The 26,569-nt window shown below is 45.8% G+C and overlaps 1 protein-coding gene across 1 annotated transcript in view; it reads right to left on the minus strand.

The window, feature by feature from the left end:
- EFEMP2 (EGF containing fibulin extracellular matrix protein 2) overlaps positions 1 to 22,229 on the minus strand; it is a 41,536-nt gene extending 19,307 nt beyond the window's left edge. Inside the window, exons 1-6 of the mRNA XM_060252257.1 lie at positions 21,966 to 22,229; positions 13,438 to 13,529; positions 12,226 to 12,274; positions 10,844 to 11,080; positions 2,358 to 2,480; positions 841 to 957 (exon numbers count right to left, since the gene is read on the minus strand). Coding sequence (XP_060108240.1) covers positions 841 to 957; positions 2,358 to 2,480; positions 10,844 to 11,080; positions 12,226 to 12,274; positions 13,438 to 13,521 — 610 coding nt within the window. The 5' untranslated portion in view covers positions 13,522 to 13,529; positions 21,966 to 22,229. The remainder of the gene's footprint in view (positions 1 to 840; positions 958 to 2,357; positions 2,481 to 10,843; positions 11,081 to 12,225; positions 12,275 to 13,437; positions 13,530 to 21,965) is intronic.
- Between the last annotated feature and the right edge of the window lie 4,340 nt (positions 22,230 to 26,569).

Below are 26,569 nucleotides of genomic sequence, written 5' to 3' on the forward strand. Positions count from 1 at the left end.
GGATATAAATCCAGTATCATCTTCTTCAATGGCTACTAACCATGGTGACTGACGGGAGCCTCCACTTCAGAGGCACTAAACCTCTGAATGTCAGAGCTAGGAGGCAACATCAGGGGAAGGTCTCGGCCTCTATGCCCTGTTGTTGGCCCTCCAGAGGAACTGGTTGGCCACTGTGTGAGACAGGATGCTGGACTAGATGGACTACTGGTCTGATCCTGCAAGGTTCTTCTTATGTTCTTATGCACAAGTTTGTTTCCAGGAATTCTCTCCTATATGTTATTGTGTCATTTGTTTGCTGAATATTATCTAAACGTTGAGCAAATATTTTACATCAGTGATTGCTATCTGGTTTCAGTATTCAGTCACTGACATATTTAACATTTGGGAGTATATGACAGTTCGAAACCTAAGAGACTTTGCTATTTAACACCTGTCAAAACCTGGATCCATGGGAGTCAGAAAGACTTTTTTACAGCCAGAAAGATTTCTACTCATGGAGTGCCACTTTCTGCTCCGTGGAGACAGGGGATGACTAGAAACAGCATGAGGAAGTGCATTTTGGACTGCAGTGAGATGGGAAAGGCAAAAATGTTGTACTGCACAGGAGGAATCCTTTCATCTGAGGAAATGTTCTGATGGACCCAAACCACAGTTTAAAAAAAGAAAGAAGAAGCCCTGCCCAGCAAAAGCACCACTGGGTCCTTCCCACTTGGTAGGCACCAGGAAACAGGGTGACGGCTGCTGTGGCATCCATGGGTGATGTGTTGAAGACCTCCACTCTAGAGGTGTATACTGTACCTAAGCCCTGTGGGAGACAGCAAGTCAAGAAGAATCCCTTACCAATACAGGAACGGTTGTTGCTGGCCAGCTGGAAGCCAGGTTCACACTGGCAGGAGAAAGAGCCAGGGGAGTTGACACAGCGGTGCTGACAATAGCGATACCGACATTCATCAATGTCTGCAAGAGGGAAGGGAAATACAGGCACATGGGGCAACAGGAGAATAAAACCCTGTGGTGGCAACTGACATACAGTTATTTTAATCTGCACAGCTCATCAGATCTTCAGTGGCCATCAGAAGCCCCACCTGGTCCTACTCACTTTCTGAGACTACTTAGTGGGTGCCAGGAAAGGTGTCAGCAGGCACACTGACGCTTACGGGCACCACACTGGAGACTCCTGGTTTAATTCCGTTGCTGTAGGCCTTTTGGAAGTATCCAGTTGGCTACTTTGCAAATAGGATGTAGGACAAGATTGACTACTGGCCTGACTCTTGGCCAATCAAGTCTGGGGGCTGGTCTTAGCATCATTTACAAACTTTGGACCAGTCAATGGTGAAACTGGCTTCAAATGAAAACTGGGGCTGAAATGATGACTATTATTCAAAGCAGAGACATTTCTTAAGATCACCCTTTCTAAAACACTAGATAAAAACAAAATTGTATCTTGTGACACCTAAAAGATAATATATATAGACATATATATATATATGTCTATATGTCTATATGTCTATATATATCTCGGCTTGGCTTCGCGAACGAAGATTTAAGAAGGGTGCAATAGTCCACGTTTGCTGCAGGCTCGCTGGTGGCTGACAAGACCAATGTGGGACAGGCAGGTCCGGCCACAGCGGCTGCAGGGAAAAGTCTGATTTAGGGTTGGTCCTGTAGCAGTGCGATTCTTCCTCAATCTCCTTTTGTCCTCAAGACCAGCTATGCGTGTGTTCTCAAAGGAAGAGACAGCCTGGTGGATGGTGTGCCTCCATGCTTTGCGATCTGAGGCTAGGTCAGACCACTGGTGATGGTTGATGTGACAGGTGCTAAGGGATATATATATGTCTATATATATATATGTCTATATATATATATGTCTATATATATATATATATATATATATATATATATTAGGCTAAGCTGCCTAGGTTGGAGCCCTTTTTGTTTCCTCCTCCCTGTATGTACATATGGCTGTTGACTGAGGTTTCACTGCATGAATATCTAGCCCACAAAAGTTAATGTGCTATATATCTGTTGGTCTGATTAATAGAGCTACCTCCCTGGAATGCCTAATCCTTATGGGCTGAAGGAATAAGAGGTGTAAGAGAGTTCTCTGGGCCACTGCTATTTCCTGGAAGGTGACTCATTAAGTCTGATCTCCTGGCAATGCTGGGATTGGTTTGTAATGTACAGAAAGTCCAGTCTCAAAAGGTAGCCAATTTATTACAACACCTATTGCATTGAGGCTTTGCAGACACAGTTTTCAGGCCATAGGACACAGCTTCTGAGAAGGCTTGGCCCTGGCACCACCTTCCTGAAACCACTCAACTTCTAGAGAGGGAACACCAGCTGGCCAACTGACTCACCCACACACTCTGTGCCGATCTTCCGGTAGCCATCTGGGCACTGGCAGTGGAAGCCACCTGGTGTGTTAATGCACTGCTGGCTGGGCTGACAGTCGTGCAAATCATATTCACATTCATCCGTGTCTACAGGGAAGGAAAATGCACAGCTGGAGTTCAGGGTGAGGAGGAGAAGGAGGAGGGCGGCTCTGTCAGAACAAGGTAAGAGGGCAGCAGCTCTAATCAGACTTCTGGGTTAGCCAGGAAAGATCACAGGAACACATCTACTATGACCATTCATCTATCAAAGTCAGTATTGTCCACTCTGACTTACTGTAGCTCTCCCAAGTGGAGGTCTTTCACATCACTAATACTATCCTGATCCCTCTAACTGAACCTGAGTCCTTCTGCATGAAAAGCAGATGCTCCACCAGTGGGATAGATGTGGAGTGCTTTGCTTGGAAGCGGCTGGGATGCGCCATTCGGTTTCCTTTCAAATATAACAATACTTTTTACTTTTTGTGATGTTTGCAACAGCTCAATAAGGTAAGACAGTATTGTTTCTACCACATTGCAAACTGGAACACATTAAATGTTTGGTGTGTATAATGTACTGGGTTCAAAGCATGAGAATGCCCAAGAGATAGTGAGTTCACCTCTTTATTCAGTGATTCAGCATAGTGAGATAGGAACAGAACTGTCTGGCAGGACCAACAACCCTGCTTATATGCATGCAGACCTCCCCACCCAAAAACCCATTACCATCATCCCATTACACACAACTATAGGTTAATAGCAGGTCTAACGATCCCTGATGGGCCTCCTTCCTGAATCCTGGTGGCTATTGTTTTAGGGTCTCAAGCTCAGCTAAGGGCATTTTCGCACTGACCTTAATCGGCAGCGACGCCCCTCTTCACCGCGCAGGATCTGCGCGGATTTTGCACTAATTGCCGCGGAGCACCCGGAAGAGCCGCAAAGTCTCGCGGCTTTTGCGGCGCAAATGGAAACCGCCAAAAACCAGTTTCCATTTGCGCCGCAAAAGCTGTGGGACCTTGCAGCTCTTCCGGGTGCTCCGCGGCAATTGGTGCGAAATCCGCGCAGATTCTGCGCGGTGAAGAGGGGCGTTGCTGCCGATTAAGGTCAGTGCGAAAACGCCCTAAGTCTCTGTAAAGTGAGTTCAGTCAGCTCTTAAGTAAGCAGCAATAGCTTATTCAAGAAGAAACAGTCACAAACTACACAGGCAACTCACTCAATATATACACAATGGCTGAGTAAAACATGCCCCCTTCGGTTGGCAGCAATCCCTCCTATTGGTCTCTCCAGGATCCTTCATTTGCATTTTCTGTAAGAAATGCCTCATGTCCTGACTGGCCGGTTCCAAGAGAATGGCCAATCGGAATGCAGGCATCAGGATCCTGAGCGTAATGGAAGCATGCTTCAAGCTCAGGCTCAGTACAGTAGTAGAAACTATAATACATAACAGGAAGTTCCTTGTTCAAATCTCACTCCTGCCACAAACACACTTGGTGGCAGGTCTTTTTTTTTAGCAGGAATGCAGTTCTGGCTGGCTTGGTGTCAGGGGGTGTGGTCTAATATGCAGATGAGTTATTGCTGGGCTTTTTCTACAAAAAAGCCCTGTGCAAAACAATGGTGATGTCAGGGGGTGTGGCCTAATATGCAAATAAGTTCCTGCTGAGCTTTTTCTACAAAAAAAGCCCTGCTTGGTGATAAAGTTGCCAGCCTGGCCATTGGCAGGGAATGGGGTTGCCAGTTCCATGTTGGGAAACTCTTGGAGATTTGGGAGTGGAGCTTGGGGAGGACAGGGACCTCAGTGGAGTGCAATGCCATAGAGACCCCCCCTCTCCAAAGCATCCATTTTCTCCAGGGGAACTGATCTCTGTAGTCTGAAAATGAGCTGTAATTCCAAGGGATCCCCAGGTTTTACCTGGAGGCTGGCATCCCTACTTGGTGGCCTCAGTACTTGTACATTTCCCTCATTAGGCCAACAATGCTCTCCCATTCCCCCCCAGTTTGTTTCAGGTTAGGAAACTGACTTTAGGGAGGGGGAGAGTAAGGCTTCAGGCCTCTTTCCCTCTATGGTGAATTCCTGATCAAAATCAGACCTCCATATTCCTGGGAATCAAGTTCCCGGCACAGAACTCCAGGAACATATTCAGACAACAGTCTATGTGTGAACCGACCCTCAATGGCACCCTGTCTGCAATACTGGGATAGGCTACCGACCTAATGGGTGGAATGGGAGTACAACTCTTCCTATTTTTAAGAGGGACAGAAATCATCCTTTAGATTATAGACTCATTAGTTTAATTGATATGCTGGCCTAATTATATGCTAAATTCCTGCTTCGAAGACCTAAGAGCTGGACTGCACTATAAATTTTCCTAGCAGACAGCATGGATTTAGAAGCGGTCATTTAGCTTACAGCTACATTTTGTACTGGAACACATAATTCGGAAACAGGCGACTCAGCAGAAAAGTCGCCTGTTTGTCCCCTTCTGCTTTTGAGATTATTAACAAGCAACACCTCTCTTGGCATAGTCTCCTTGTTCCTAACCCTTTATTTCAAAACTGCTGAAAACTAAGATTGCCTCTTATAAATGCAATCCTAAACAGAGTTACACCCTTCTAAGACTGTTTACTTCAACAGACTTAAACTCTGTTCAAAAATGTAACATTATTGGACTTTTAACCAAGATGTAAACCCTATTTTACAAGACTTAAATATTTATTATCACATGAAGCTGCCTTACAGTGAATCAGACAATCGGTCCATCAAGGTCAGTACGGTCTACTCAGAGTGGTGGTGGCTCGTCAGGGTCTCAGGTGGAGGTCTTTCACATTAACAGATCCTTTTTGCTTGGAGTTGCCCAAGATTGAACCTGGGACCTTCTGCATAATAAGCACAGGCTTTTTCATTGGGCCATAGCACCTCCCCAAGCACATGAAGCTGCCTTATACCAAATCAGACAATTGGTCCATCCAAGTCAGTATTGTTTCTTCCGGCAGGCAGCAGCTCTCCAGGGTCTCTGACTGAGGTCTTTCAAAACACCCACTACCTTGATCGATTTTGCACTCACCTGACGCCGCTCTCACGTTCGTCTTCTCAGTGTGGCTTTCTTCCGATTTCCCACTATCTGCCCTGGGGCTGCAGCAAGGATCGTCATTTTCACACAGCAAACAGAAACCGCTAAAAACCAGTTTCTGTTTGCTGCGTGAAAACGCCGATCCTTGCTGCAGTCCCGGGGCAGATAGTGGGAAATCGTAAGAAAGCCGCACTGAGAAGACGAACGTGAGAGCGGCGTCAGGTGAGTGTGAAATCGGTGCTTGTCTTTTCTTTGGATTGGATGCCTGGGATTGAATCTGGGACCTTCTGCATGCCAAGTATATGTTCTACCACTGAGCCACAGCCCCTTCCTGTTACCTACTGCAAGCAAAACTGATTGACCATTCAGTAGAACACATTTAAAGAAGAAGAAGATGAAGATATTGGATTTATATCCCACCCTCCACTCCGAAGAGTCTCAGAGCGGCTCACAATCTCCTTTACCTTCCTCCCCCACAACAGACACCCTGTGAGGTGGGTGGGCTGGAGAGGGCTCTCACAGCAGCTGCCCTTTCAAGGACAACCTCTGCCAGAGCTATGGCTGACCCAAGGCCATGCCAGCAGGTGCAAGTGGAGGAATGGGGAATCAAACCTGGTTCTCCCAGATAAGAGTCCGCACACTTAACCACTGCACCAAACTGGCTCAGACAAAAATTTGCAATGGTGCAAGGGTACTCAGACAAAAACTTGCTTGACATAATTGGCACTTTGATACCCATGAAACTGAACTGGGCAAATCATACTGGCAGGTGGCAGCCTTCTGTTCTTATATCAGTAAATGAAAATGTTCTCTTGAGGCAGCAAATTTAAAGGCCAGAGAGGGAAGCTGGGAAAGAACATGAAAAAGAAATGTATATGATGGAGATGCAGTTGAGTGCAGAAGTACCACTTCTCCATAGGAGTGGAAGAAATATCTCAGTGAAGCAAAAGAAGTTTCTTTGATATCAAAAAAGAAATTAATGCAGAGACATTTTGTCAGCTTTGAATAAACTTGTAGAGACTTTGGGGACCAGAATGAATGTTATAGGTCCATATCTGCCTTTTCACATAGATTTTTTTATTTAGAAGAAGAGATTGGATTTATACTCCACCTTTACTACCTGAAGGAGTCTCAGAGCAGCTTATGATCACTTTCTCCTTCCCACAACAGACATCCTGTGAGGTTGGTGGAGCTGAGGGAGCTCTGACAGAAACTGCTTTTGAGTAGAACAGCGCTGTGAGAACTTGTGACAGACTCAAGGCTGCATTAGCAAGTGCATGTGAAAGAGTGGGGAATCAAATCTGGTTCTCCCAGATAAGAGTCCACATGCTTAACCACTACACCAAACTGGCTCTTCCTTTTAATAAAGGAAGCCACTATAATTGATTTTTGAACAATGTAATTTATAAACTTTAAATAAAACTTTTAAAAAAGCAGTCCCAGTCACTAAACTCAGCAGAAATACTGTAGTTTTTATGGGTCATTTGACTGAACACTTAATCTTGGATCTTAGATTGCTGGCAACTCCTCCATGTCTGCTGTTTTGTCAAGAAACTTGGGGTTTATCAGTGGGAGCAATAGTTCACTCCTACCTTTTCAACTGTTGGGTCAGTCAGACTATTCTCTCTGCCTGATTATTCAGTGCCAAAAATATGCCTTTGGAGCTGATTCAACTGATCTCATCTAACTTAACTTTCCACTAGCACCAGAAATTAGCCCCAACGATGCAGACATTTGACTTTTCTTTTAATTGTTTTAGGTGTCTTCCAGACTGCAGCCTCAATTTGATTTTTCCTTGCTTCTGTGATGCTTCTGATCACAGCACATTCAAAGCAATTCTTCCACAATGCAGGTTTTTGTGCATAACTTCCCTGCATGGCCCCACAGTTATGGAACCAACTTCCAGAAGAAATGCGGGCCCTGCGGGACTTGGAGCAATTCCGCAGGGCCTGCAAGACCATTCTGTTTCGAATGGCCTTCACAGACTAGACCTGCTAAGTGAGTTCGCCATCTAGGTAATAGCACAATATAATTTTACTGTTTTAGAATGTTAATAGTTTTTAATTAATTGTGGTTTAAATGTTCTTTTGTATTATGTATACTGAACTCTGTTGTTAGCCGCCCTGAGCCTGCTTCGGCGGGGAGGGCGGGATATAAATAAAAGGTATTATTATTATTAATGTGTGTTCTGCCTTCCTTTTTCAGACTCGTTCAGTTTGCAGCTTTTGAGGTGTTCTTTGTTTTCTGCCTGTGCAGCTCCAAACTTGCGATGGTGTACTCCATTGAATATTTATGCATGCAGGTATGCCTTCCAAAAGCCCTTGCATACGTGCCTGGCCTTTGACTGGTTGTTTTCATTGGCTATGCAGCAAGCTCCAGCTGGAACTGAGCAACAACTCGCTAGGCACATGGGGGTGGGGGAAGGGAAGAGTAGTTTAGGTTATATTTAAAATTTAGTGAAAGATAAAACCAGTGTTGACCTTGCAAGATACACACTATAAACCTGTACTTTCGGGGGGTGGGGGATGGGGACATTTTTCTTCCTGTTTGTTTTCTTCCTTTTGTAGTCCATAATTGGCTAAGCATGTTTTTAAATGAGGGGGAGGATTGAAGGAACACAATCACTTAGTCAGGAAAGCTGGTGACTGTTTTCTTATCTGAGCACATCCAGAAATTTGAGCAAGTGACCCTGTTCTTCTCACAAGAGTGAGTAGCCTCTTTTGAAATATAGAGCAAAACTCAATGAAATATGACTTAATATGAGTTTGAAAGGTGCACTGAGTTTGAAAGGTGTTCTGGTCTGATTTTAGAAGGAACAAGAGGAGCCTGCAGAACCCATGGGGGGGGGGGGGTGGAATCTCATTTCTCCCCCCTCCTTGTACATCCAGCCCAACCATCCATCTTAAAGCCCAGCGGCGGCAGCACTGGAAGGAAGCCACTCCAAGCCTAGAGTTGCCCCCAGTGCCTGCTGCTGTTGAGCCTGGAATGGCGTCTGCTAATGAACACAGGGCCCAGAGCAGCTCCCAGCATCTGCCACCACTGCAGCAGGGCCCAGAACAACTCTTGGTGTCCACTTCCACCAGGGTAGCACCCTGAACAGCTCCCAGCATCCGCCATAGCAGCAGCAGAGCTTGGAGTATTTCCAGGCATCTGCTGCCTGGAGTGGCTCCTGAATGGCCTGCAGCAGCTCCTAAGCTGAAGATCTCTCAGCATTATAGCTGGTCTCTCCAGGTTACAGAGATCATTTCCCCTGGAGAAAATGGATGCTTTAGAACAGAGAGAAACTCATGAGGGCTGAATCTGACATAAATGAGACCTTGTCAGGCCAAGCCATGTCAGGTTGGGCCAGGCCATGTGTGTACCGATTTATATGGCCTAGGACCTGCCTACCTGAAGGACCGTCTCTCCCCACATGTTCCCCAGAGAGTACTGAGATCGGGAACTCAAAATCTCCTAGTTATCCCTCGGCCAAAAGAAGCCCGCTTAAAATCTACAAGGGACCGGGCCTTTTCTGTTACGGCCCCCTCCTGGTGGAACCAGCTGCCGGAAGAGGTGAGGGCCCTGCGGGACCTCGCCCAGTTCCGCAGGGCCTGTAAGACAACCCTCTTCCGGCTGGCCTATGACTAGCTGGTACAAGAAACTGAGTGTAGTTACACTAGATGTCTGCTGTCCCTAATGTTTTAAATGGTTTAAATGTCTTAAAATTTTAAATGTATTAATTTTTTTAACTGTTTTTATGCTTAAATTCTATTTATGTCAAATTCTTATGTTGTGAGCCGCCCTGAGCCACTTGTTGGGAAGGGCGGGATATAAATCATAAAATAAATAAATAAAATAAATAAAGGACTTTATAAAGGACACAGAAAAACACAATTTTTAAAAAACCCTTAAAACATTAGCACTTGGTCTTAAAGGTGCTTTCTTTGTATTTATCCCATGGGATCCAGGGAACTGGGCAAAGGAAGCTCTGGGTCTTTCCTTCTTTCCTTGAGGAGGAGCCTCAGCCAGTAAAAGGCTCAGTAGCTCTACTGGTATCTGGGGTTCTGGGAGGGGGCTGTTTTTTGAGATACAGGCACCAAATTTTCAGCATACCATCTGGTGGCTCTCCTCAACCCACCCCCTAAGTTTCAGAAAGATTGGACCAGGGAGTTCAATTCTATGAACCCCAAAGAAGGCGCCCCCATTCACCATTATTTCTAATGAAGGGATTTAAAAGGCATAAAGTTCCTTTAAATGTGATGGCCAGAATTCCCTTTGGAGTTCATAAGAACATAAGAAAAGCCATGCTGGATCAGGCCAATGGCCCATCCAGTCCAACACTCTGTGTCACACAGTGGCCTATATATATACACACACACACAGTGGCTAATAGCCACTGATGGACCTCTGCTCCATATTTTTATCCAATTCCCTCTTGGAGCTGGCTATGCTTGTAGCTGCCACCGCCTCCTGTGGCAGTGAATTCCACACGTTAATCACCCTTTGGGTGAAGAAGTACTTCCTTTTATCCATTTTAACCTGACTGCTCAGCAATTTCATTGAGTGCCCACGAGTTCATGTATTGTGAGAAAGGGAGAAAAGTACTTCTTTCTCTACTTTCTCCATCCCATGCATAATCTTGTAAACCTCTATCATGTCAACCCACAGTCGACGTTTCTCCAAGCTAAAGAGTCTCAAGCGTTTTAACCTTTCTTCATAGGGAAGGTGTTCCAAACCTTTAATCATTCTTGTTGCCCTTTTCTGCACTTTTTCCAATGCTATAATATCCTTTCTGAGGTGCAGTGACCAGAATTGTACACAATGTTCCAAAAGAGACCGCACCATCGATTTATACAGGGGCATTATGATACTGGCTGATTTGTTTTCAATTCCCTTCCTAATAATTCCCAGCATTTTTAATTGCAATCGCACACTGTCTTGACATTTTCAGTGAGTTACCTACCACGACTCCAAGATCTCTCTCTTGGTCAGTCTCTGCCAGTTCACACCCCATCAACTTGTATTTGTAGCTGGGATTCTTGGCCCCAATGTGCATTACTTTGCACTTGGCCACATTGAACCTCATCTGCTATGTTGACGCCCACTCACCCAGCCTCAACAGATTCCTTTGTAGTGCCTCACAATCCTCTCTGGTTCTCATCACCCTGAACAATTTAGTGTCATCTGCAAACTTGGCCACTTCACTGCTTACTCCGTTGTTCAATTGTGCCTGTTCCTGGCTCCATTCCCAAAGTCCCCAAATATTTCTTAAATTGGACCTGGCAATCCTAGTCCCTCCACAGGCTTCACTCCCCAAATCTCCAGAAATTTCCCAAGCCAGAGCTGGCAACCCTGCTCTCCCATCTTTCACCTCCCAGTGACAAGCAGTTGCCTCCCTCTGCCCCTCATCCTCCATTTTCCACTCACCCAAACAGGAGCCGTGTCCATCTGGCTCATAGCCCTGGGGGCAAGAGTTCTGTCGGGAGGCGGGGTGTAGGGGCCAGAATTGCCTCGGCTGGGACGGGTTGGGAGGAGAGGGTCTTTCAGAATTCACGTCGTTGATAACTGTAGCTAAGCGAGGGAGGCAGAGGTACCCGCCATAATGGTTGATACATTTCATTTCCCCTTTGCAGGCATTGGGGATTGTCTCACACTCGTTCACATCTGAGGAAAGAATAAAATAGAGTCAGGGGGGCATCCCAGACGCTCCCTTCTTTTGCAGCTTCTCACACATTGGATATTGCTTCTCAGCTGATAGGTTCCTTGGTCTCCAAGGAGGGTTCTGAAAGGCTTCCAAAATGGCAGGCACAGATTTATCTTGTGTGCCGTGCTGCCATTTGCCTCTGGTCAAAGCTTGGAACTGTAGCCATTTCTATATGGAAATTGTTGCTTCCAGAACCTGTAGGCCTTCCAGTATCAACCAGATTGCTGTCTGTGTTAGCGTTGTGCATTGAACAACAAGACAGCGCCTCAAGAAGCTCTTCTCACTAGAAATGCCAACTTCAGTTCAGGAAGTGCCTTATAATTTGAAAGTGGAGCCTGGGGAGGGCGGAGTATAATGTCATAGAGTCCACACTCCACAGCAGCCATTTTCTCCAGAAGAACTGATCTCTGGAGGTCAAGTAACTATGGGAGATTTTCAGGCAGCCCTGCCATGCAATGACATCCTATGCAAAGTTTAAAGCTTCACCCATTCTTTTTCTGGTGACTCCACAATGGGTGCAGCTGTGGGTACACAATGGGTACATTTCAGCTATCACTGGAATGGTGTTAACCTGATTTCCTGCTTAGCTATTTGGAAATGTTACTTTCAGATGTCTTGGTTGGCTAAAATTATGGCTAGTTGTGTACAAACTTCAGTTTAAAATTCACCATCTTGTGGTATGCATAAACTTTGGCTCTCAGAAAGGAAGTTATCTTCCTTGTACTTCCATCTCTGTGGCCAGGGGACTGCGAGGGGCAGAGCTGCTCAACAAATGGTGGTTTGTGAATTCAGACAGCACTACAAACCACTACAATTACGAACTCCGGTTAACAAACCAGCAACATACTATAATTTGAAATCTGGGTTTGATGCTGGCCAACAATCTTCATCTTGTTGGATCATTGGCATTCAGATGTGACAGCTAACTGGGGTGGGGCCAAACTACAGTTTATAAACCAGGGGTTATTGCAGTGTCTGAATATGGCGTGGTGTGACTGTATGTTCCTTGGCAGCAGTGCTAGTGGCAACACAGGTAGACTCTGTTTACCATAGAAAGCCCGCTCCCTCCCTCACCTTCACCCCTGAGTCTTTCTCGGATTGGTACCTTTGCAGTGCTGAGTCTCGGAGTCCCACTGGTACCCGTCAGTGCATTCCTAGCACAAAAAGAACAAAAGCAAAGGGTTTAGAGGAGCCATTCAGTTCTACGGATTTGGGATTACTGTCCTGTTGATGTTAAGCCCTGTGGTTAAATTCCAAAGAGAGAGTTGCTGCTGAGGATCAGGCCAGCATGGAAACCCTGGTCTCTATGTCTGGTGAGTCCAACCCATGTATTGTGGCTGGTTGTAATTCTGAAGGGTGCTCTGCACATGCTCAGAGGAGCTGTGGGACTTCTACTTCACTCCTTATTGAAAACAAGTTCTGAGCCAATATGGGACAAGGATGTCTCTAACCTGGAAGCTCTGTCCTCTGCTCTTAATCCAGAACTTGTCAAGGTGGAAAGCACTCTAAGTTCACTCACTGATATAACTTTTTTTAATGCTTCAGCAGCAGAAACAGGTTTGTGGGCTGCAAAAGCCGCCTGTGCTTTGTCTTGCCTTAAGAGCTCTGGATCCTTCCTTTGCTGGTCCTTTTTAGCCGTCTGCTCTGAACCCAAGAAGAAGATGCATCTCAGGATCCTCAGAAACCACTTTATGTACATCCTGGAAGATGGGGTGGGATGAACATAAGAAGAGCCCTGCTGGATCAGACCAATTGTCCAACTAGCCCAGCATCTTGTCCTCCACAGCGGTCAACCAGATAGCCTGGAATGCCTAAAAGGAGGGACACAGTGGCCAAGCCAATCCTTCTTGTTAGCCCTTCTCAGGAACTGGGAAAATGCCCCTGAACGTGGAGGTTCCATTTGGAAGATGATGATGATGATATTGGATTTATATCCCATCGTTCACTGTGAATCTCAGTGTCTCAGAGCAGCCTACAATCTCCTTTACATTCCTCCCCCACAACAAACACCCTGTGAGGTAGGTGGGGCTGAGAGCTCTCACAGCAGCTGCCCTTTCAAGGACAGTTCTGTGAGAGCTATGGCTGACTCAAGGCCATTCCAGCAGGTGCAGGTGGAGGAGTAGGAAATCAAACCCGGTTCTCTCAGATAAGGGTCTGCACACTTAACCACTACACCAAACTTAGCTATCATGGCTATGAACTGCATTAAAAATAATAATAAAAACTATGAATTGCATGTGACTGCTCAGTTCTCTCCCTCCCCACAGAACTCCTTCCTCTGGGTGACAGAATGCAGGACTGGAGCCGTGCCATTTACCGTGTAGGTGTCGGGTTCCTCCGGTTCTTGTGAAATTGCAGCGCTCAGGAGTGTTGCCAGGAGCAGACATGAAACAGTTTTCATCCTTATGCCTGGGGAAAGGGAGGCCGGTTAGAGGTATAGGCTATTCATAACATTCAGTGGATTTGCCTATATTAAAGCTGGGAGACACCAAAGTGGGTAACAGTATTACCTTTTAATGCACCGATAAGAATGTCAGTTTTTGATTTCCCAAATTTTGAAACCAAGGACAGGATGCCTCTGGACATGTGCGGAGTTATTTTCCTGACTGAGAAGACATTTAACCACAGAACTGGGTAAACCTAAAAGCCCTGGACTGTGAAATTATGGTAGCAACACTATGCTTTTAATTTAGGTTAGCTGAGCAGTGTGCAAGCTTTTGAATTCCACAGAATTCTTATCACCAGGATGGAAAGGGAGCAAGGCCTCCACTGTATACAGGAGAAAGCTGTATTAAAATATTCACAATTCCAAAAGTAGACTATTTTTAGGGTTGCCACTTGCCAGGTGTGGCCTGGAGATCTGCTTTTACAATTGATCTCCAGACTACAGAGCTCTGTTTCTCTGGAGAAAATGGCAGCTTCAGAGACTCTATGGCAGGGATGGCCAAACATCAGCTTGGGAACCACATGCGGCTTTTTCACACACACATATAGTGCAGCTCCTGGAGGTCAAGGAGGAACTTAATGCAGGCGTACTGTCAAGTAAGTGTGCTTAGCATTGGGACCTCAATTAGCCTCCAAGCACTAATCCATAGGTAGGCAACTATTTCCACAGTGTGTGAAGCGGGGAAGGAAGGGGAAATAGGCAGTAGGGTTGCCAAGTCCCCAGCTTCCCATACCTATTGTACTATAAAGTTTCCCCTCCAAATGGCTAGAGCAGTGTTTCCCATTTGCAGGGTCGTGAGCCGGTACCGGGCCACCGAAGCCTCACTACCGGGTCACAAGAAAAGCCAAAGCTAGCCCCGCCCCCAGCAAAGCTAGCTCCGCCCTGTCTCTGTGTTGTGCAGATAGGAGCTGGGCTGCCTCTCCTTCCTTCTCCCCCACTCCCAGTGTTTGAGAGAAAAGCTGGCATCCATTTAGACCCATGAAGTCTTCGTCAAGGGATGAGCTTTCATGTGCCTTGCAGTATGTTCTTTTGGGGAGATTTCCCCAGGAGACCTGGGCGGCAAAGAAGGGTGTGTGTGTTTTTTTCAGTCAGGAGGGGTAGGGAGTGAGCATTCCAGTAACTGGGTTTTTTTTTTTACCAAACGACCCCTGGGCAGAATTTTTGCTGGCTGGGGTCATCTGATGGTGAGGAAGGGTTTTTTTTTTCTTTGCCCCCACTTCTTTCTTTTCCTGCAAGTGATGCTCTGTCTGTATTCTTGGTGCTGGGAGAGGGGGGAAGCAACAGTGGGAGGACTTCTAGTGCCATGGCCCCACCGGTGGACATTCTGGTGCTTTTGGGGCATTGTATGAGGGAATTTTGTACTGCATTAGTCCACTGGCTGATCCAACATGGCTCCTCTTATGTTTATGTTCTTTCTTTCCATGTCTTTCCTTTCCTTTCCTTTCCTTCCATTTCATTCATTCTTTCTTTCCCTTTCTCTTTCTTTCTTCCCTTCCATTTTTGCTGAATGAAACTTTTCTGTTCATCATACTGTTGTTGCAGAATTTTGGACTGGATCAGTCCACTGGCCTGATCCAACATGGCTCCTCTTATGTTTATGTTCTTTCTTTCCATGTCTTTCCTTTTCCTTCTTTCTTTCCTTCCATTTCATTCATTCTTTCTTTCCCTTTCTTTCTTCCCTTCCATTTTTGCTAAATTAAACTTTTCTGTTCATCATACTGTTGTTGCAGACATAGGAGCTCTGCTAATGAAAAGTTGTAGCCAGGTGGCCTTCTATGAGATTTCTGTGTGAGTGAGTGAGAGTGAGAGGTGTGGGGCAGAAAGAGATTATTGGAGATTACTGTGGTATATCTCAATAGCACTGGAAGAGATGGTACTAGGCACCATTTTACTGGTCCTGCTTTTAACAGCTGTCTGACACCAAAATTAAACTCCTCCTGTAGATATTAATAAGGATGAAAGTAGTTTACTGGCTAAGTATCTCCACAACAGGTTGCTTTTACAGGCATGGGAAACACAGCCAGTAAAAAGATGCAAGTCCCTCATAAATATCCTTTTCGGGATAACTGCAAAAAAGCTTGTATGAACTTCATATAACTTGAAATTAATTCATTAATTGTAGTACAATTCTCTGCCACCTTTCACAGCAATTTCCCAGTGTTTCAACCAAAGTATGAAAAATAGCTGTCAAAAGATTTTCTTGAAACCAAGCAAGCTTGGTTGCAGCTTGAGGCAGGGTTCCAGTAGTAGCCGCTGAAGGAAGGGCCTACTAAATGTGTCAGCATATTTTAAGGTAGAGCAACTGCCAGGGCCCAGTGTGGGTGGAACACAGTGCTGGCATTCCTGATGGCAATGGCAACAGCACTCCCAACTGCATACATTGGCCAGTGCTGTTGAGGAAGGGATATGTAGGTGGTCCAGGCAACTGAACATGGGCATTAGGAGTGCTTGCAAGCTGAAGAATACACAAACAGATAGGTGCACCCCCATTTTGACTCAACATGAGTTTCAGAGAGATTTTTCTGAAAACGAATTTCGTTCCGAAGAAGAGGCAGGTTTGGAGGAGTGCCCTGGAAATGACATCACAGGAAAAGGTGGAGTTTTGGTTCAGTGTTCCCTGGAAGTGATATCACTTGGTCCTTGACACCACAGGAAATGACACAATTCCTGTCTCCCGGCTCCACCCCCAAAGTCTCCTGCTTCCACCCCCAAATTTTAGTGGGCCACGAAGGAGAAGTGTAGAAATAACCGGCCCCAGGAAAGAAAGGTTTGGGAAACCCTGGCCTAGAGCTTCCGGGAAAACCATAGAGTTTTACCAGAAATGCCTAGAGTGGCCCTGCACGGACGCCACCATTTTGATGCCATCACTTCCAGGTGATGTCATTGCACCAGTGAGGTAGAGAGAGGTTCCCCCCACCGGCCCAGTGTGGGCCAGCAGGTTGGGAACCTCCCAGGCAGGGGATTTCCCGCCCGGACTGGGGGCTTGGCAACCCTAATAAGCAGGCTTGCAAATTCTTCACCACCACACAGGTTGCTCAGAGACCTAGAGTGGGGAAAGAGTGCAAAAGCTGAAGGAGCCACTGGAAGGAGGGACAGAATTAAAGAGGGTGGTGCAGGGTCCTCCCTTAGTTTCATAGTTCTTGTAGGAGCTGTATTTTCTCTAGGGTTACCAGCCTCTAAGTGGGGCCTGGAGATCTCCCGCTTTTACAACTGATCTTCAGCTGGCAGAGATCAGAGATAAAATAGTTGTTTTGAAGAGTGGATTCTATGGCACTGTACCATGCTGAGGCTCCTCTCCCAGATCCGCCCCCAAAGTGTCCAAGTATTTTCCGACACAGACCTGGCAACCCTACAAGGCAGTATCCATACCCTTCCTCTGAGGACTTCAAGATGGTGAACACCATTCCCCCCTTCCTCCATTTAATCCTCACACTCCAATATAGGTTAGGTTGAGAGCATGTGACTGGCCCAAGGTCATCCAGGAAGCTTCACGGCAGGAAGAAGCCATCTTTCCCAGATTCTAGTCTGACTCCCTGCTGACAGACACAAGAAGGGCAAAACTAAATGAACAGAAATCCAAGGGGATTTAAAACCAAGCTTTTATCAACATTATCTTCTCTTGCTATTGAATTTTCACAAATTAGTCCACAAATCTGATGTGTCAGCATTCCATTTCAATGGTATTTGATTTTAATATCAGGACACACATGACTCTGCAGTTTCACTTTAAAATTTCATCATAGGTAGTATTTAATATGCTAGCAAAATTTCACTGTTTGTGGTCAATAGCTGACCTATCGTTGCCAACAGACCAGATAAAAACAGCCTGGTATGTTCCTGTCCTGTTAACAGAAACTTGATGTGCAGAAGCTGGCTTGTACTTGTATAAAGATATGGTATGATCAAATCTGGAATACTATGTACAGTTTGTCACCTCAGTCTCAAAACTGGAGTATTAGAGTTGCCAGCTCTGAGCTGGGAAATTCCTGGAGATTTAGGGATGGAGCCTGGAAAAGATGGGGCTTGGGGAGAGACCACTGCAGGGTATAATGCCACAGAGTTAGGGGTGCCAGCTGATTACTGACAACCAGCTTGGGAGGGGGGCGCAATGGGAGGAGAAAGGACACTGTGTACCAATAGTGTGATCTCACTTCCTACAAATTCAGAAAGCGATGTCATGTTGCTGGCATGATATTGATCCAATGCTCAAGATTGCTGTATTGTCCAAATCCTACAGCACTGAATTGGTGTCAGTTCCAAGTTTTCATGGAAGCGATAGTGCACCATCACTGTGGCACCATTAAAACAAATCCTCCCGCTGGCCCTCAGTGGGCAAATGGGAGGCCAGTCCTGTTAAAGCAGGAGACCTGGTCTTCCAACATAGAGTCCACCCTCCAAAACAAGCCATGTTCTCCAGGGGAACTCATTTCTGCAGGCTGAAGATCACTGCAATTTCAGGAGCTCTCCAGGCTCCACCTTAGGGTTGCCAAATCCAGTTCAAGAAATATCTGGGGACTTTGGGGGTAGAGTCAGGAACAAGGGTGTGACAAGCATAATTGAACACCAACGGGGTTCTGGCCATCACATTTAAAGGGACAGCACACCTTTTTAAATGCCTTCCCTCCATAGGAAATAATGAAGGATAGGGGCACCTTCTTTTAGGGCTCATAAAATTGGACCCCCTGGTCCAATCGTTTTGAAACTTGGGGGGGGGGGGTATTTTGGGGAGAGACACTAGATGCTATACTAAAACTTTGGTGCCTCTACCTCAAAAAACAGCCCTCCCAGAGCCCCCGATACCCACGGATCAATTCCTCATTATTCCCTATGGGAATCGTTCTCCATAGGAAATAGGAAATAACAGAGTGCCCAGTAGACATTTCCCTCCCCCCTTGCTTTCTAAAGTGGGGGAGGGCCTTCAAACCAGGGAATCCCCTGCCCCCTCCTTCTCTCTCACACACACAAACACTTACTGGGTCTGGTTCCTGCACAACTTTACTTGCTCTGAAAATGAAAGCAAAACAAAGGGAGGGTCTGTTGTCTGAGGAAACTGTTACTGACCCTTTCCCATGAAGCGCTTCCTGTTTCCTGCTTCCTGCTCAGGTTTAAAGGCACACATTTTAGAAAGGGACCTGTTTGTAGGTTTCGAAACCTGCCAGAGCTCTAAAGATACATGGTGACTGTGGGGGTGGGGCTTCACCCACCGGCCAGCTGGCTGGAGGCGGGGTGGGAGGGGGAAGCCTGTAAAAACGGGGGATCCTCTGCTGGGACCTGGAGATTGGGAAGCCTACTCCACCTGCAAGTTGGAAACCCTGTGAAGCAGTGAAGAAGGTACAAAAAAAGGCATAAATGGAAAGCCTAAAGAATTTTGTTTTTGCTGCAGGCTTTACCCTTGTGCATATCAGCTCTCCCCCCCCCCCCCGCAAAAAAACCCCCTGCAAGAACCAGGCTATTCCACCTGACCCATTAGATGCCCCCTACAGACAGTACCACCTGATCTATGAGGCAGCACTCCTTTGTTTCTGCTCTCCCTCCTACTCCCCAAGTCTTTTGGGCAGAGTTTCAGAGAGGCAGACCACAGCTGAGAGCAATGAAGCATGAAGAATTGCCTCAAAGCAAAAACAAGGACTGACATATCAAAGGAGGGCGGGGCAGTAAATGGTGGGGATTTGTCAGAGCCCCCTGCCATAATCCTTAGGGTTATAGACTCTGGATTAGAAAATTACTGGAGATTCTGGGAGTGGAGCAAGGGAAGGGGAGGGACCTCAGTGGGGTAAAATGCCATAGAGACACCTCTCCAAAGCAGCCATTTCCTCCATGTGAACTGATGTCTGTAGTCTGGAAATACATTGTAATTTAAGGAGATCTCCAGACTCCACCTGGAGGTTGGCAACCATAGCTTTTGGCTTGCTCTCAGCCTGAAAGTTTGAGAGACATTTTAAAAAAAACTTCCAACCACCCTGAAAGTCTCCTGCGCAGCATTTTGACAAAGCTTTTCTGCAGTCAATCTGCTGGGGCTTCAGTGGGGGCAGGATCTCATCAGTCAGCCCTGAAACATGAGGTTCTGCCCACTCAGATCCTCTCCCAAGGTCTTACTGTGTTTGTGTGCCCCTCTGGTAGAGGTACAATGGGCAGTAATGCACAACAGGGCCTTTTTGGTAGCAGCACCATGACTGAGGAGTGTCATCTGGCTCTGTCTTTACCAGTATTTATGAAGCAGGTATTCTGTTTAAATTTGAATATGGCATTAACTTTAATATTAGCATATTTATTGCCTGTTTTAAAATTAGTTTGTCTCTATTTTAGTGGGGTTCTTTAAATTTGGTCTTAAACTATTTGGATAGTTAAACAAATCAGAGTGTAAGAACGTTAATAAATGCAGTTTATTTAAAAAACTTAAATTTTAAATAATTTGTCCTAATTCTCCTGAGCAGGTGCAGAAGGCATTTCTGTTACCTACAAGTAACTACAGAGAGCCCCTATGCTCTGAGGGCTGGCTGAAACATTTTCAGATCAGAGGGCATAATATTTAAACAGATCTGAGGCCCAACTTTCCTTCCCCAAGAATTCAGCCTTGTGCCCTGCCTCTGAACTCCACACCTGTATGGGAAGAAGAAAGGATACCAAAGAGCTAAAATAAGATTGGCGATGGAGGGGCGCCATTACCAAATCCTGGAATTTATTTAATATACCAAGCAGTAATTAAAAATAAATTCAGGTCTTGTAATGGGTGGGGGTAGACCTTTGATTTTAGGAATCTATCCCCTTTCAAGAGATGAAAAGAACCTGTGTGTAGGCATTTCTTCCAGCTAAGGCTAAATATAGTCCTTGTTTGAACTAATGTATACATATAACTTATACAACACACCCAGAGAGCTGCTCCAAGCATCCTTCTTAACCATCATCAAACATCTCCAAGTGCCAAGTTGTTTTGATCTAGAGGGGAGAAGCTGAATCAACCACTGGAACTTTTAAGGGAACCAATACCACCATGCCCACAACACAGGGAGCAACTCTTGAGATATTGAGGTGTCAGGGAAGGGAAGTATTAAGGGCAGATTAGGACAGGCTAAACGTGGGATGAATGGGGTCACTGCCAAATTGAATTTGAAAACATCTCAAGTTTTGTTCCTAAATCTAGGACTTGCTCGAACTGCCACGAGCCATAAGGAAAGGTAGGATTTAAATATTTTAATTAAGATAAACCTCTACATCCCCTGGGACCAATATAAAATGGAGGGCAGCAGCACTCCCACACAGTCCGATTTGCATACTAAAAATGAACAACGGGGTATATTGTACATGCTGTGGGTAAGGCCTGCCAGGGACTGTTTTACAGGTTATGCTTTGGGGTGTGTTTTTTTTCTCAAGGGGAGCGTATTCCAAATAACACCTGAATATGGTACGTGTGTGAAAATAAGGCATAGTTCAGTTAACAGCATAGCATAATATGTAAGTTTCTATGTTACACAGAACTCTTCACTCCATACTTAATAAACCACTGTGGCTATGAATGTTTATCCATTATAGGGAGTGAGCAGTACTTTTAAAACTTTTTAAAAAGTGAAAACTGAGATACAGAACAGGAAAACATTTCATAGGGGACAGTGCACACTGACAGCAACTCCAAATAAAACCTGCCCCCATCTCAGATCCCAGATTGAAGCTTCTGAGGCACCAGTAATCAGTCAGTCATTTTGCACTTTCCAGATTAAGACAACATTAGATTACAGCATCAACCCCACTCTTGAGACTATATGAGTTAAAAAAGCAGTAATCTCAGATTTATTTTTTTTAAATAATATTCATGGGAGAATTGGTTGGGAGGTCATGGAAATAGGAGAAGGAAGCACCCCCCCACACACACACACGCTACAAATTTTGCCAGACATTTTGGAGTTTTATTTTCTCTCCCTGAGCTCCAGAGCTTCCTGTCAGCCCCTACAACACCCTGAGTTCTCATATCTAGACTAAGCTGCGTTATATCTTGCCGGGGGAGACAAGGCCAAAGGGAATCTTCTGAGGCGACTTGAGAGGGCCAAACAGGCGGAGAGAGAGCTGCAGAGGAGGAGAGAGAGGAAGTCAGAAAGGATAGTGGAGAAGCTAAAAGCCTTAAATTAGTCCTCAAAGCCTGCAGCTAACAAGCACCTAGAGCCCACCTGGGAAAGCCCAAAATACAGAACAGCAAAACCCTTCCCACTCAGCAATCACAGGGTTCATTCCCCCCAAGTCTGTCCCACAACCACTTTGTGGTGAGGCTCAACAACCTGGTGCCTCTTCCCCACCCCCCACCCCCTACTAAGTGCACTGAAAGATTTCTTTCAGGTCCTCTTTTTATCAGGGCCTAAGCCCAGCCCTTCTGCCTCTGCCCCTCCCCCTTCCAAAAACTCATCACTCACCACTCTGACAGCTGCCTGGCACAGACCGGCACCCTGCTTGCCTTGACCGGTGCAGTTAGCTCAAACACCCCCAATTCCGGCTGGGTGCAGAGCAAGAAGTGGCGGGCGCTTGCTCCCTGGGAGAGTGCGCGCTGGCTCCCCCCCTTCAGCCCCCCACGCTGAATTCCTGGCCCCCAGCCAAGCAGCAGGAGTGCCAAAGGATTCCACCCAACATCTGGTTCCATTTAGCTTCCAGCAAACACCCTTTCCTGGCCAGCTGTTCTCAGCCATCACCCCTCCAACACACACACAAGCAAAAGGAACATTTAACCCCACCTATGCTGCACCGAAGAGTGCTGCTTCCAACAGCGCACATGCTCATTTACCTCATGGGAATTCTGTTTGGAAACAGTGGGCATTTTTCACTAGGTGGGCATCCACTGCTATGAGAGACCTGGAGGTTTGATGATGCATTCCACACTGCCCCACCATGAGCACAGAAATGGATATGTGGGCACAGCAGGGTTCTAAATCCTAAACATCTCTGCATTCTTTTTTCAAAAGCCCATAAAGGAGCAACAAATTGGCTTCAAAGTAAGGAAGCAAGGTTGTAAACATCAAAGGCAGAGGAGGGAAGAAACAGGAATTCTGAAGCCCAGCTGAACTCTTTACTAGCACCCTGAGCAGCTGAACCTAGCCTAGGTGCATAAATGAACATTCATTTACTTGTAAAATGCATGCAGCTGTAGACATTTGTTTAAATATTTACATTTCTGCCCCTCCAAAAATTTGCACCTGAGTTGTCTCAGAACCGAGTAACAATACAATCAATTCAAATCCCTAAAAATACCACTACCAACAAGCAAACAGAACATCTTAAAAATAGAAAAGAGAATTTTTGAAAACAATAACACCTTCACCTTTAAAAGATGAAGGCATTAAAAGCCTGAAACTACAACAAAGGGAATCAGAAAATTGGCACAATACTTAAAAAAAAATAGCTGTAGGGGTTTTTGAAACACTTGTGGTATGGTGGTTAAAAGTGTCGGACTTGTACCTTTGAGATCCAAGTTCAAATCTCTACATGGTAGTTTGCTGGGTGACCTTGGGCCATTCATTCCCTCAGCCTAGCCTGCCTCACAGGGTTGTAGTATAAAACAGGAAGAAAACAAAGCAAGCCTCTTTAGGTCTCTGTTGGAGAGAAAGGTGAAGTACAAATGAATGAATAAATTAATTAAATAAAAATGACTATCTGACACCTGATAGAATGCAAGCTTGACCTAAACCAGAGCCTTTAAATCAGGGGCCCCCAACCCCTGGGTCGTGGACTGGCACCGGTCCATGGCCTGTTAGCAACTGGGCCGTGAGTTGTATAAATATTTTATTATATATTACAATGTAGTGAGAAGACGACGACAAAGAAGACATTGGATTTATATCCTGCCCTCCACACCGAATTTCAGAGTGGCTCACAATCTCCTTTACCTTCCTCCCCCACAACACACACCCTGTGAGGTGGGTGGGGCTGAGAGAGCTCTCACAGCAGCTGCCCTTTCAAGGACAACTCTGAGAACTATGGCTAACCCAAGGCCATTCCAGCAGCTGCAAATGGAGGAATGGGGAATAAAACCCGGTTCCCCCAGATATGAGTCCACACACTTAACCACCACACCAAAATAAAGTGCACAATAGTATCATCCCGAAACCATCCCCTCCGCCCCCGATACATGGAAAAATTGTCTTCCACAAAACTGGTCCCTGGTGCCAAAAAGGTTGGGGACCACTGCTTTAAATGGATGGACTACCAGGAATTCAGTGCAATAGAACTATCCTGCTACTCAACTGCAAAAGGTGGCCCTCCAGGAACTCAGGCAGAGAGAAGCCTTTCATCTGCACCTATAGTCTTTTAAAGGCGAGATGCCAAGGATTGAACCTGGAATGTTCTGCGTAGCACTGTCCCTCCTATATGCAACATCATCGGCTCTGGAAACGTGCAGTTGTCAAAAGTATGCCGGAGACCTATCACAAGCAACCGTTCCCTTTCAGCATGGATGCCTTCTCAAAAGAAAGTCTTCCTCCCCACCCACAATAAGTCGTCTCTTGAACTTTGGGCTTAAAAGATGGTTCGAGGCTGAAATTATGCTGTGTGCATCCACATGGACCTGGGAAGGGCAAGGTCTTTCAGGACTGGGCCCTGGTTCCCCCCCACACACACCCCACATACACACACCCCCTTCTCTTTCCAGAAGCAAAGTTAGATTCCAGGCAACCCATTTCCCCTCTGGTACAGGGTGCTCCTAGCAGCCCCAAGCCAGGTGCAATTCACTGGAGAGGGGAAAAGGAGATGGAGGGGTAGCAAGAGGACAAATTCTTCTTGCTGCAGGGTTCCTGTGAAGGAATGGGGTGTGAGGAGGGGGAGACATATGGCCCTGGGGCAGGATTAACCCTCACATAACATTCCCATAGTCTCTCCAGCAGGCAGGTGTGCAGTATAAAATGTGTAGGAGATGGGGGCGGAAACACAGTCTCCCTAGACCAGGCAAGTACGACAGCAATGCAGGTTTGATGCCCAAGTTATATACGAGGATATGGGAGGGGCTGCGGGTTTGCTTGATTAATGCGGGCCGAAAGAGAAGAAACTAAGGCCCTTCTCTGGCACAGCCAAGTGAGGAAGGTCCTGGTAGTCTGGAAGGAAGGGGGAAACATGGTTTAAATCCTGCCAAAATAAAATTGGAATTCTTTTGAGCAGGATTATTAATGCATCCTCAAAGGAAGAGATGTTTCCTTAAACCAGGAGTGGCCAAACTGTGGCTCTTTCACACATATTGTGTGGCTCTCAAAGTTGCCATGCCCGTTGGCCCCTTGGGAGAAATCATTTATCTCTTTAAATCACTTAAAGCCAAGCCAGCTGGTGGCTTGGAGAATGCAGTTAAAGTTGCTTTCTTTCCACCTCTCCCTCCCTCACTACTATTTGCCTTCCTTCTATGTATTTTTTTTATTAGGTTTGTATCCTGCCCTCCCTGCCAAAGCCTGCCTGCCTGTATTCGTTGTCTTGTGGCTCTCAAACATCTGACATTTATTCTATGTGGCTCTTATATTAAGCAAGTTTGTCCACCCCCTCCCTAAACCCTTTAATGAGGCTAGGGTAACTGGCCAATAGTTTCCAAGCTGCTGTTTGTAGGCACTGGTCTTGAGAAGGTGATCGCAGAGTGGGTGAATTTGAACAATGCCTCTGGCCACATTATGGGACAGAGACAACTTTAATTGCAGATAATCTCCAACTTCAATTGGATTAAGGATGTATCCTTTAGTAATCCTGTTAAATCTATCTGTGACCTTTGACACTGAGGACCCCTTCTGTCCTATTGCATTGACTGGAGAAGGAGATGGGTTACATAACCAGACACGGAACTCAGATGCTTTTGGCTGTCCAATAAAACACAGAGCTTCCATTGGAGATGAAGACTCCTCCTAGCCCCTGTACTTGGCTCCATCCTGGCACCCATGTTGTTTAGTGTTTACATCAGGCTACTCAGACCACCTGAAGCTTTTTGGTAACTCAAACATTGACGACACCCAGCTCTGTTTCGTTAGTTGCGCCCTGATGCATCTGCCTGCCCTAAACCAGCTCTTGGATATGAATGCAGAACAAGCCAAAAAGAATGCAGGAGAGAGAAGGGATGCTGGTTGCTGCAGTTTAGAAGAAACTGACATAGATGGCTTAAAACTGTCAGACTGGGAAAGATTCTTTCGTGAACAGGTATAGGTAAAAAAGCACTTTGTTTCAGCTGTATGTAGTTAAGAAATTCCTCTTCTTTTGAGAGCTAGCCCATCCGGCCGTGTTACTGCAGTGTGCTTTACATGGGGTTCCCCTTGAAGGTTAGTCAGAAACTTCAGCCGGAACTCACCTGATTAGAGAAGTAGGTGGATCTGAGCATATAGCACCAATTCGAAAGCAATCACATGGGCTTCCAGTTTGGTCCTAGATTCACTACAAGGTGCCGATTATTTCCTTTAAATCCCCTCACGTTCCAGGGCCCCTTGCATCTGCTGGGCTGCCTCTCCGTGCTACAGAACTGTGCCCACACTCAGAGACCAGCTCAGCAATCTCTCTTGGCAATCCCTTCATAGGCAGTACAGTTACCCTCATAGATCCCTGACAGTTTCTGTAGCTCCCTTCCCATAATGCCTTTCCTGAAAGAATACCCCCAATCCCAAACGCCTTGGCCTTCAGGAAATCTCATAAGACACAGCTATGCCAAAAGTCTTTTGCAGACAATTCTTAAATGGTGAATGGGTCCTGGGATGTCATTTTAACTGAGTAAGAAAATCTGTACACTACTGAGGCTGGTGGAAGTAAGGTCTTAAATTGCTTTATTGCAGCTTACCTTTTTAAAAATTAGATTGAAGTATCACTTAAGAAATATCTTGGTGTTAGCTGCCCCGAGCTTTCTATGAAAGAGCATGATATACATATTTTGAATAAAAATTAAAGTGAAATAAAGAATACATCCTTGATTTCAGAGTCTTGAAAATCCTGCCTCATCTCTGAGCTAATTGAGTGGCCTCAGTCCAAGTACAGAGCTGAAATGTGAGACTGAGCTCCAACACTAGGCCTTAGTGCT

The sequence above is a fragment of the Heteronotia binoei genome, chromosome 1 (assembly GCF_032191835.1).
Source record: "Heteronotia binoei isolate CCM8104 ecotype False Entrance Well chromosome 1, APGP_CSIRO_Hbin_v1, whole genome shotgun sequence".
NCBI classification, from domain to species: domain Eukaryota; kingdom Metazoa; phylum Chordata; class Lepidosauria; order Squamata; family Gekkonidae; genus Heteronotia; species Heteronotia binoei.